The sequence below is a fragment of the Grammomys surdaster genome, unplaced genomic scaffold (assembly GCF_004785775.1).
Source record: "Grammomys surdaster isolate TR1022 unplaced genomic scaffold, NIH_TR_1.0 125951, whole genome shotgun sequence".
In the NCBI taxonomy this organism is placed as follows: domain Eukaryota; kingdom Metazoa; phylum Chordata; class Mammalia; order Rodentia; family Muridae; genus Grammomys; species Grammomys surdaster.
The window spans coordinates 2,834,607-2,847,218 of record NW_021620772.1 but is presented as its reverse complement, the minus strand read 5'-3'; the positions used below and the strand labels follow the sequence as shown (position 1 = coordinate 2,847,218).

At 36.4% G+C, this 12,612-nt stretch overlaps 1 protein-coding gene across 1 annotated transcript in view; it reads left to right on the top strand.

Moving 5' to 3' along the window:
* The window catches only part of Zdhhc21 (zinc finger DHHC-type containing 21), a 59,126-nt gene extending 46,917 nt beyond the window's left edge, over positions 1–12,209 (top strand). Inside the window, exons 8-9 of the mRNA XM_028753628.1 lie at positions 8,193–8,236; positions 8,782–12,209. Of these exons, the coding sequence (XP_028609461.1) occupies positions 8,193–8,236; positions 8,782–8,914 (177 nt within the window). The 3' untranslated portion in view covers positions 8,915–12,209. The remainder of the gene's footprint in view (positions 1–8,192; positions 8,237–8,781) is intronic.
* The last annotated feature ends 403 nt before the right edge of the window (positions 12,210–12,612 follow it).

The window sequence follows — 12,612 nt, the reverse complement described above, 5'->3', positions numbered from 1 at the left end:
CACAAAACCCATTAGCTTCTGAGATTGTACTGGGATGGCAACTATTTCACACTTTTTAAAGGGTCTCTACTGTAAACTTTGAGCATTCTGAGTTGTACAGAATAAGTAAGTTATTTGTTACTTGCTTCGTCCTAACCTGACACTCTCACAATACAACATGCTAATAATTATTTTCATATTGTACGTTTGTTTTTTTTAATATTGAGTAGCAGTTTGTTGTACTAAGCAGGGAAATTGGGCTCTCCTATGTTACTTCTAAACTGAGTAGAAAGCACACAAAATGGTACATGTATGAGACATTCAGGAAAAGGTCAAGCACCGAGAGGGAGGAATATACTTTGTCAGTCTGATCTTTAACCACTGTTCTTGCCCTCAAATACAGATGCTCATACAGGAAATTGTTCTTTATTGAGTTGAGAAGACAGTTCGTTCAGTAACACAAATGTGAGGACCTGAGTTTGGATTCAGAACTCACAAATAAAAGCCAGGTGTGGCAGGACACATCTGTAACCCTGCGTCAGGAGAGGGAAGCAAGTGCAGCCTTCCCTCTTCAGTGGCCAGCTAGTAGCTGAGTCAGCGAGCTCCAGGTTCAGTGAGAGACCCTGTCATATGACCCTTATGACACGTGCGCACACACACACATACACACACACACACACAGAGGCACACACAGCCACCACACAGATAAAGAAATTAGAGTAAATTTTATACATGTCATTGGATTGTTGTGGTGACTGTCAAGCACTGTTCTTTTTTGGATTAAGTGAATAGTAGTTTCAGAATTTACTCCTCTCTTTGCTGATTCAGAATTCATTTTGAGGCTTAATAGTTGTCATATTTTCAGTGTGTGATATTTTTAAATCTATTTAAACTATTACCATCCCTACAAAATAACATTTAAAACATTGAAAATACAGACTGTGCATCCCTTCTTTATAAAGACTTGTTCTGTTCTATCTTGTATTAACTAAGCTCGCCTATAGGCTTCATCATATCTGAATGCACAGGTCTAGCACAGGTGAGCTAGAGGTGAGTTTGAAGATAGCATCAGAGCCATGGAGGAGTCACAGGGGACCGAGCCACCCTCCCTACCCCTGTCCTCGTCATCTCTTTGGGAAGAAAGGATATCATTTCCTTATAGAGAACTAGAATTTCCTAGCTTGAATGTAGGTCCACTAAACAAGTGAGCAGAATAAATGCTAGCTCGTGTGCTTAGCCCAAGGTGTCAGAGAAGCAGGGCTCTCATTTTTAGTAATTATTTCTTCATTGTTTCATTTAACCTGTAATGAATAAACTCTATTAAAGGACCAGAAACAATACATATCAGATATTTCTAGTAAATCGACTAATCTAAAGCAAAATTTTAAGGGCTTACTTTCTTTTCAGATTTTATTTAAATTAGGATTTAAGTGTATAAGTCTGGTTGTGTTGTGTGCTCCAGCTGAATGAATACTGGAAGTCATGTTTGGAAAGCAGTTGGCTTTGATGCATTTTTTATTTAGGAAACATTATTTTAGCAGCCTTTGCTGAGGAGCCCTTCTTTGCTCTTGGATCTGAGTGAAGTAGACAGTGATGTTGTTATTAAGATAATTGACATCAGAATTAAGGAGCAGTAGTCCCAGGCAGCAAGAGGAAAATCCCTGCTGCTGTTAACAGTGCAGGGTAGCCAGACCAGTCCGGTCTCCAGTGACAGGAGGTGTAATCAAGAAGCCTAACAGCTGCTCAGCTCCCTAGGGAGGTCCTGACAGGGAGCTGTTATCTGCCATGACACTCTTTTGACAGTTTGTCTAAATTTTGTATACAAGCATTTCTGTTTGCTGGGCACAGCAGTTTGTGTGCTAGTGTGAGTGTCTGATGTCTTCTTTGGAGCTCAGTGTGCTGAAGTTAGGGATAGGGTGAGGAAGATGGATTGAGCTCCAGCGTTGTAGAAGCTTAAATTTTATAAGTGTGTTGCCTTTGGTCTCACAGATGCCATTGGGTTCGAGTTGGACATGAAAGATAAATTTTAAAACTGTTGCATAGAAAATATTTCTCCTTATACCTACTGTCCCATGTGTGATTTGTAGTCAAGACTTGCCTAAACATAGAAAGGATCATTAGTGCATGAGTGACTGTGGTGGTTTGACTAAGAATGGCCTCTATAGGCACATAGACTTGAATACTTTCTCACCAGGAAGCAGAACTCTGTGACAGGAATAGAAGGGTTAGGAAGTGTGGCCTTGGAGGAAGTGTGTCACTAGGGATGCGCTTTGAGCTTCTGGTCAGGATGTAGAGTCTCAGCTTCTTCTCCAGCACCATGAATGCTGTGTGCTTTTAGGCATGTTCCTACCATGTTCCTCTGCAAATGGAAGCAAGCCCCAATTAAATGCTGTTTTTTAAGAGATCCTTGGTCACAGGATCTCTTCACAGCAATAGAATAGTTTCTAAGACAGTGACATAATTTTAACTGGGGCTAATCTTATACAGTGAAAAATACTTTATATTCAAAATCAGATTAAAGTAGATTAGCTATTAAATAACATTTTACTAATCAATTAATGGATTTTTTTTTTGCTTTATAAATCTGTAGCCAGAAATGTAGACCTAAAATCGTCAAATTTTATAGTTGAATTTTGCCAAATATCAGTGAATCAGTGAGGTGTATTAGTACAGTCTCTATATAAATCATGCCTGACACACTTCATTTGCAGCCAGAATCACACACATACAGATCATTGTCGCTCACTCTCTTTAAAGAGAGATCGCTGTTTTGCTTTCCTTCCTAAGTTATATATATGTATATGTATATGTATATATATATATATATATGTATTTCTAGTACAGTATTTCCAATTGTAAAGTTATATGACATATCTCCTCACTGCCTCCTTTAAAATACTGAAAAATGTCATCTAAATTTATTATGTTTCTTAGATGCTTTTCATGCTCATGGACATATTTGTTTATGTGTAGATATAATAAAGAATCTTATAGAGACTATTTTTTCCTTTTTATAGTAACAAAAATTACATGTGGAATTGAATGACTTGTATACATTTGTTCCTGAGCAGTAGTGTTTCTCTACCTCGTTTCTCTTTGCTCAGTGTGATAGGCTGCTAGAATGTAGAGACACTTTATGTTGCTGTGTTGCTAAGCATTTTGTGTGTTGTTGTTACTTGGTGTTTTCCCCAGAAATTGCTCTTACCATCTCATGAACTGAACACATGTGGATATTTAACCTGAATTTAAAGCACCGCAAGGTTAGAAGAAACGTGGATCTTATATTTTTTCACTTTTGATCTTTGCTAAGTGTCTCTCACATCCTATTTGTTCGTGATCTCTCAAAACCTAGGCTAAAGGCACATTGAGTTCTCTAACTCTCTGTCTTCTGTTGATAATCAGAAACCTCATCAAAAGGATAATTTTGATGTTAAAATGCAAAATAGTTGGGTCTGGGTTTTGACTCTAAGCATAGATATTTCAATTTTTAGCTGTTTTGGTGACCATTAGGTTACTTAATAAAGTATTTTCTGCACAGTCACCCTCTGTGGCCTGCATATGTACACATGTGTAGTTTCTTTGTGTGTGTGTGTGTGTGGACACCTTTGCTGACCATCGTCTTTCTTTATATTAAGACTTTGCCATGTAGCTTGTAGTTACTCTACATAAATAGATGAGTGAATGAACACTAGTTTATATAATTTGGAGGTTTTACTTTATGACTAGATTTTAAGTCCCTTATGATTGTAGGATTGTATATATATTCTTTGTCATTTTGTTTTTTATTATAAATTTTTGTTTAAACATAATTTGAGTAACTGATCTAATTGAGATATTGTTTTCTTCTAAGCATCAGGAAGTGAATTAATAAAAATAAGGATTTTTAGTCATTGAGGATTTATTAGAAGTTTTAATGCACATTGATCCATTTAATTTCACAAAAACTTTGAAGGCAAGCATTCCTACTTGGAAATTGAGGCGTGAAGTTTTAATTTCGTACCTGTTTTGTATAGCCAGATGGTGGTTTGTTGAAAAAAGCAGAGAAATTATTTTGGAAAATGATTTTCAGTGGCTACAAATATAAAACTTTCTGCATCTCCACCATTGTCCTGCGATTGATGAAATGTTTATGTGAGCTTCACATTTCAAATAAAAGACACAGCTGGTCCTCTCTTGTGATGGCCGCTAAGGAACTGCCAGTTTCCATGAGGAAACTGGAAGGAGAGAGAATAAAGGTTAACAAGACGCTCTGCCTTCCCATTGAACAAACTTAAAAATAAAGAATTACGCTATTTCTGGTTTGCCTGCTGAGTTCTGTCCTGCAGATATGTACTAAAGGTTCCCAATTTGTTCAGTCTTGTTCTGCTAGGTGCTTTGGAGTTTAAAGTTAGATGGGGGTTAGGAAGATGGCTCAGAAGATGTACTGCTCTTGCAGAGATCCCGAGTACCTCTGTTGGGTGGGGTGGTAACTCCAGCCTTGGGGGATCTGACACCCTCTTCTGGCCTCCATTAGCACCTTCATTCATTCAGCACCACACACACACACATACAATTTTTTAAAAATTAAATGTGCTACTGTTTATATACTAGTAAGCAGTCAAATGAAGCTCTTACAATTAGGAGAACTCAAAGACAGAACAGGTATATGACCTCAAACTACAAAACACTTTCCCAAACAGTGTTTCCAAGCCTACATACAGTAAGTCAGCGTAGCGTCAACCAATTAAACACCTATGTGCAGCATAGGGGCACCCTGGTCAATGAGACCTTCGAGGACAGATTTCAGGTGACTGACTGTGAAGGCTATATGCAGGTGTGTTAAAGGGCTTCTCTCTGATGGCCACCTTTACTTTCATCAGGTCTTAAATTTGGTATGTTAAGAAACTCCTTTGGAAACTATTTCCAGAGTTAAACAGGCCCAAAGGCAAGTACTCTTCCACACTCTGAAGACAGTTGTTGGAACCAAATGGACTCTTTATCCTTTGTGTGTTGCTCAGTATGTCTGAGGTCTTTCTACTGTACATTCTTGTCCCCAGCAGACAACGTATGTGGCCAGGTTGTGCTGTTTGGTGAGAGTCAACTGAAGGCAGGAGCAGTTATCAGCCTGGCTCAGGGGCTGCGTTTATAGCCCTGTTAACCTGGTAATTAAGAAACCTATGGTGATAAATTCTTGCTTTTCATATTATACCCCATTTCAGTTTTCTAATAAATTCATCTCTTTCTTCTGCTAAAAATCCTTTTTTATCCATTCCAGCCATAATCCAGCATTAAGTTAGGGTATAGTTTTCACTTATAGTCAAACATATTTTATACTGAATTTGAAGGATCTATTTTTATGCCAAGATTAGCTGTTAGGGGAAGACAAGATATTAAAAGAGAGAATAGACCTGTTTCTGAAAGTCTTTTTTGCTTTTTTTTTTAATGTAAAACTCCAGTTTTTAAAATAATGAGGCATTCTCCTGTATTGTTTAGGTATTCAGGCTGATTGAAGTTTTAGATATTTTGATCATTAGATCATTCCAGGCATAAACATTTCTCAGAACTAATTATCACAGCACTCAGTAAATGTGGGACTTTCACGTTTCTAAAAGAATGGTTTATTTGCTAGCTAGCTGAGGCTGTATCTTGTATCTATATTCGTTTTGTAGAATGTCGGTCCTTCCCTCATGCCAGTAGAAGGTTTGAGTATTTTCAGTATGCTTAAAAAATATCCCATGTTTGTCCACATTGCAAAACAAAATAAGTAAGTCTAACTTAGTACTTGTGCATACTGTGGTTTTTTCTTTTCCTTCAGTGACAGTCTCTGTCCAGTGCACTACAGCCTGCTTATAAATGGTAGGGCTTAGCTCTCCTGTGCTCGATGCCTCCCAGACTGAGTGCTTACTTTGTGCGAGTGCTCAGCTACAGACCTTATGCTGTTTCTGTGGTAACCGTATTCTAGCTGGCAGAGGTGGAAAGAGGTGAGCATTCGCCATTCTAGAGAAAACAGTAGATTAATTTAGGCAGCTTCCCAACTACTATTTACAGAGAGGAAAGATCTCGCCCTTTGAAAGAGTAGCTATCTACTCATGAGAATTTAAATGTTTTGATTTTGATGTCCGAAAACTTTAAAGGGTTTCTATATAAGAAAGCTAAACCTGGAGAGGTTTTAAAGAAAGTTCTTCCCCTACAACCCCCAGGTCAACAACTAAATTCTATAGTGTAGATTCTGTGTAGTAAACGGTCCCAGTATAAAGGTGACAGTAGACCAACCCTGTCTCACCTGTCCTCACATAGCTTTTAGGTATAAAGAAGGTGTTGTCTATGCTGTTTCAGGTCAAGATTCCTTTGGGGCTGAAAGACCCTTTCACTGGGGTCACATATCAGATATCTTGATTATCAGATATTTACACTACGATTCACAACAGTCCCCAAATTACAGTTATGAAATAGTAACAAAAATAATTTTATGGTTGAAAATCACCACAACACGAGGAACTGTATTAAAGAGTCCCAGCATTAGGAAGGTTGAGAACCACTGCTCTAGAGATAGCATATGGTGACTCTGTCTGCTCTTTCCCTCGGTACTGTAGTGTTTGTTCCTTTGCAATGGCCTTTGCTGTCTGCCCAGCACCCTAAAACATTGTCCAAATGGCCTTTTCCATTTCCTTTCTAGATGTTAACCTGAAGCCTAGTTTTCCTCTAAATTACTGGTTCTCAGCCTTCCTAATGTTGCGCCCTTTATACAGTTCCTCTTGTTGTGGTGACCCCCAACCATAAAATTGTTTTCACTGCTACCTCATAACTATTTTTCTACTGTTTCAATCGTAATGTTAATATCTGTGTTTTCTGTTGGTTTTAGGTCATTTAGGTCATGAAAGGGCCATTCTACACTGCCCCCCAAAGGGGTCACGACTTACAGGTTGAGAACCACCTCGCTAAATGCTTAAGATAGTTTCTCATGTATTTATAGACTGCTTTCATTTAGATTGAATAAAATACTATTTGGGAGGAAGTTATGCAACACAACAAAAAGAATCTTATTTTCAACATAGTTGTCAAATTTCAAGGCATAATAAAAACCCAACATATGTGGAATATGTAGTAAATCTGCCATCTTTTTGCAGATTTTCAGAAAACGCTGTAAAGGAAACTATTGTTTGTTCCTAGTCTCATAAAAAGCAGATTTCCTTCTCCCTTGTAGAGGCTAGCTGCGTGCTCAGTATGTCTGACCGTTTTTCATCACGAGTACTTATCTAACATCACTGAATATGAAAGGTTAGCACCAGAAAGGGAAGGTTTTGGAGCCAAGTTACTTTTGCAGTGACAAATATTCCATGAATAGTTCTGATTACTATTGCTTTACTCACCATCTGCCATAAGAGAACAAGTTAGCAAGGATCACAGGAGATGATGAAGATTAGCTAATGTTTTTGCATATTTGAAAAATGTTTCCTTTGTATTGCTTTAAGATGTGTTTACATTTTAAGCTTTTACCTATATATAAGGTTGAACAATTTATATATTGGGCATTTAGATATCATAACAGTTTGTCAATGTAATTGACAGATTCTTTGTTATTAGAATTTACATCAATACTTTCAGAAACTGCTGAAGAGCTTTCCTTTTATGTCTGCATTACACTGTGGTAAAAACACACAGAAGAAGTTGTATTATTGTAAAGGTTCAGTTTGTTTGTTCAGAAACTAAGAAATGTTTTGTTTTCTTTGTTTTAAGAAATATTAATTATCTAACTTTAATTTTCTAATTTAAACATACTGTAACATGATCAGTTTATAAATTTTCTGTCTTGACTTTGTTTTTTATAGAAGTCTATAAAACCCAGAACCAGTAGTATTCTAAGCTTCTTTGTAGTTCTATATTCACTGATGGTTTTTATGTATTATTTTGATATTTATTTTAATGTATATTTGCATAAGTTGAGTTAAACAGAAACAACTAGTCTTTTAAAAGAATTACCAAGGAACCAGTTATCCTCAGAGGTTATAATCAAATGAAATCGTTCTTGGAGAGGTATTTGATATTTTTATAGTTCACTAGTTTTTTGACATGATGTAATATTGATTTTATTTTTCTAAGAGGGCTTCAGGATGTATATAGATATACAAACTTGTTAAATCTTTGTAATATTTTCTGGATAGGCTTACATATTCCATAAAATAGAAGTATCGATAAATTTGTTACATCTGAATTTATTTTTTTGTTTTTAATAGGATACAACATCTATTGAAAAAATGTCAAACTGTTGTGAAGAAATGTAAGTATAAAGTTACAGTGATCTTATTTAAAACTAGAAACAATTGACCAACTTTGAGAATTATGTGTCTACATTAATAGTAGAAAACTAATATATTGATTTTTTTTTCTTGCTGTCCTGTCTGAGGCCCAAGCTAGACAGGCATATCCCCATCTTATAGTAGGGGTCTTTCATCCATGAGAGCTTTTAAACAAAATAAGTACTGATCACTCTTGTTCCCTGTCTCACAGAAGTAAGCTAAATTATTTGTCCTGAAAGTACATCAAAAGAGATTTGCTACTGTGTTGTTGACACACATTCTGTTATGCTGAGCTTCTCCTCTGCTTCCAGAGTTACCCTAGGTTGATTGATGATGCAGATACAATATCTGCTATCCAGAGCTGAAGCTCAGCTGCATGCCACATTGAAAGAAAAGCTGTATTTGTGATGCTGAGACACAATGCATCAGAGTCCAGTAATGGATCCCCAGCCAACCTGTATTGTTTTAGCTGACTGAAGTGCACCATGGGAGTGCTGTCTTTCACTAATAATGCTGTCTTCTGTAGATCGCGGCCCCGAAAGCCATGGCAGCAGACCTTCTCAGAAGTTTTTGGCACTCGTTGGAAGATCCTGTGGTTCATTCCTTTCAGGCAGAGGCAACCACTGCGAGTTCCCTACCACTTTGCCAATCACGTCTAAACAGATGGATGGTGGGCCCAGATGGGTCCTCCATGCTGGAAATGCGTTACAGGTTTTATGAGAATAGAACTATGACAGTCTTCAAGTCAATTAAAATCCACCCACCAATCTTAGGCATCATAATGTGCCCCAGGCTTCATTTTAATAGTGATCTTGATCCTGTTGTGGGACTAATACAAGATCTATATTTAAGTTTTAAAAGCATGTTTACTTTTAAATTAGCCTTCCACCAGGATTTCTTTAAATGCATCTGTTACTGAGCTCAAAAGGCAATGATTGGGATGAAACAATTGTACATAAATTTTCTTCAGTACTCACAATATTTTAAATTTTAATTTATAGGAAATTTGAGATGTTTTATGTTTACCTTTAAGCAGTACTAACCAAATTTGAATTTAATTCTTCAAGTTTACAAAACTGGACACACTTTGTTATGTGCAAATTTTCTTTTTTTTAATATAAGTTAAAATGCTATGACTACTTGCTTTTATATGTGCTGCAGGGTTTTTACAATGCAGTGAACAACAAGGGGCAGTGCCTGCCGAGGAGCAGCTCTCTGATGCTCTTCTGTACTCCTCCTCAGAGCCACAGACGACACCACGAGTGGAGTGCATCACTACTACCTTATCATAAAGGAGAAACTACGTTTCCCCTCTACTGCAATCACGGATTGCTATTAGAATACTTGCTCCCAGGAGAAATGTGTGACCAGTCAGGCATATATTCCTGTTTTACCCTAAGATTCTATTGACTGAAGAGGGTAGGAAGTTTGCAATAATTCCAGTTACTTCTTCAAGTGCAGTTATATTAGAAAGCAGATGTTTTAAAATGCTAAACTAGATGGTGTGTAATATACAGTGGAAAGAGGAAAACTGTGCTTTTAAAGTGTGTATACTTTTATGTATCTGCCAGTAGATCTCACTGTACACATTGAAGATTTATATATTATAGAATAGATACTGGTCAACTCATATCAAAGTTTAAAAGTAGGTCACTAAATTTATATACCAGTAATCACCCAAGTTGAAATTGAATTTCCATTGGCCAGTTATAATTTGTATCTCTCTAGAGACCTTTTATTAATGTCAGGAAATTATCATAAAATAGAATGATCTATGGTAGTGATGGTCCCTTAACAAACATGAGCCTTTTGTGTACAAAGGCATTTTGTATGATTTGTTTTCATTTAGGATACTACAAATCCATGTTTGCGTGCTTAGTGATCTTTTCCCTGCAAAAGAATATTGAACAAATCTACCGTTCTTGAACCATATACATACTTTTCTTATAAGTAGTTGTAAGGAATCATAGCTGGGAAATACTGTGGCTAGTTTTTTCAGATACTGTAAATGTCTTATAACATATTCTGAATAGAATAATCTCTTTGCAGAAATAGTAATACCATATTTTCATGTTCTAATTATGTTTATTATTTAAAAACTTAGAAGTGGCAGATGAAAATATTTATTGGTGCTAAGACATATAGTAAGTTTAATATAAGAAACATTTATAAAGGTTAGGAAACAAAATTTGTATGTTTTAGTATAGGCAAAGGGGCTGGATTTTCTGTAAGCTGATTGACTAAAATTGGCCAATGACAGTTACTAAAGGAAATGGTGTATATATAACGTCAGGAGATAGAAGTTGAATGCCTTCGGCTGCATATGTACAGTTCACTCAAGACCTGGAGCATCCATGGCAGAGCCGAGTGAAGGCCCAGTATGGAGCTTTGTAGACTGCTTTATACTTCAGGAGCAGTAGTGGCTCTGACACAAGGTAATGGGAAGATCTATGGGTTTGGTCTGCTTACATTTACCACTTCTGGGCACACTATCTTCTCTTTACTGTCCCTGGTCCTGACCTCTCTTTTCAGTTTCCTAACTAGTCATTGGACTTAATGCACTAGTTTGATCTACAGAAATGCTGTTATTGATGTATTTACATAAGAATCTATATTGCAGTATATCTGTATATACTTACATAGTATTGTCAAATGTATATGTCTAACCCCACAGAGGGGTTTGTAATCACTCATTAGATTCCTAGAGAAAAGCCTGTTGGCCATTTCTTTCCTAGGGATTAAGCTCCTCTGTTCTTTCTGCGCCCTCTTTTGGCTAATTGATGTAATTATTCTGGCTCTTGAGGCGTTTACTGTCCTGTTAGTGGGTTGTATGGCCAGTCTGTGAACATGCCAGAAGTATACACTTATAGGAACATATGTATAAAAGTGTAAAGTTTTATAAAAATTGAAAATGAATGTGTTACTGTCAGTAATGTTCCTTCTAGGTAAACTGCTTGGCTTCATGTATGTGTATTCTTGTATACTTTTTACTGTCAGTCACAAATTTCGACTAGGATAAGCTATTTCATGTATTTTATTTTAAACCTTATTTTGGCAACTTATTTTGTTAGCATTATAAAAACTCACTTAAAATACTATTTTATTACAAAACAAAGCATTTATTACACTTGCTGTGGTAACTGTGTTATCTGGTATGTTTTATGAATATTTTAAAAAGTACATTTAATTTTTTCAATTCAATTTTGGGATGGTCCCCTTCCACACACACACAGGCTCAATTGCTTTTAAAATAGTTAGTAATTGGTTAATAATACTATTTTTTCTTTGCTTTTTAAAAAACCTTCTCAGTGAGAGTTACCCCTGTAGATTCAATAGCCCCTTTATTTGTCCCTCTGAGTAACCATGGGAATAACTGCACATGTGGAGTCTTAAGGAGCAGTGGAGCAAGGAGATTGCCCCTTCATTTCTATATTGCATTAAAGTATTTATAAACTTGCTATTTAATTTTAGCAAAATGTGTGTTAAATAATATTTTTACATTAGCAAAGTCACCTCTTGGGATTCTGCAGTTAAAATGTTAAGACCAAGCTGCAGACACTTGGTAAATAATTAGAGTTGGGCCTGCGTGGTGGCTCCATATATAAATGTATTGGCTACACTTGGACCCACTTAGGGGAAGAAGTAAAAAGCGCCTGACTCTGTAGAATTGTCCGCTGACCTCTACAAACATGCCTAGGTGCTCATGCCCCCTCCCCCATCATCATCCATCCGTCCATTCCTTCGTTCATTATCTCATACACACCACACACAAAGGTTTTGATACCTTTTATCAAAGGTTTGGATAAACTTGTTGTAGGTAACAAACGACTGAGTTCAGAATCTTCTAAACGTTAAAAATCTACTAAGGAGTCTTTGTTACCAGGCTTCCATTTCAAATTACTAAGCTAACTGATATTACATGAAAATAAAAACCTATTTTGTTTTATAATTATATTTAAAATGTTTTAGTTGACATAAAAGCCATTTAAAATTGTAGCTAACATAGTAACCTGTTTTTCAGAAGACAGTTTACTTTTAATAGTAATAAAGTAGGGGTTGCTGTGTACCTCAACAATAGAGTGTATAAGATGCCCAGAATTTAATCCCAAGAACCAGGAAAAGACAGGAAGAGGACATAGACAATAGCTGTACACTAGATGTAGAAGAACTGAGTTGACCATCTCAGAGCATTTCATTATTGTGTAGAAGTGATTTCATTAAGAACGGTGGCTCATTCTAGCTGTTCTTAATGAGTCTTTAGATTATTTTCATATGAGTAACTGTTTTTGCTCAAAAGGTGTATTAATTCTAAACAGTATTCACAAAGACTCAAGAACACACTTCCAAATGGGAGATA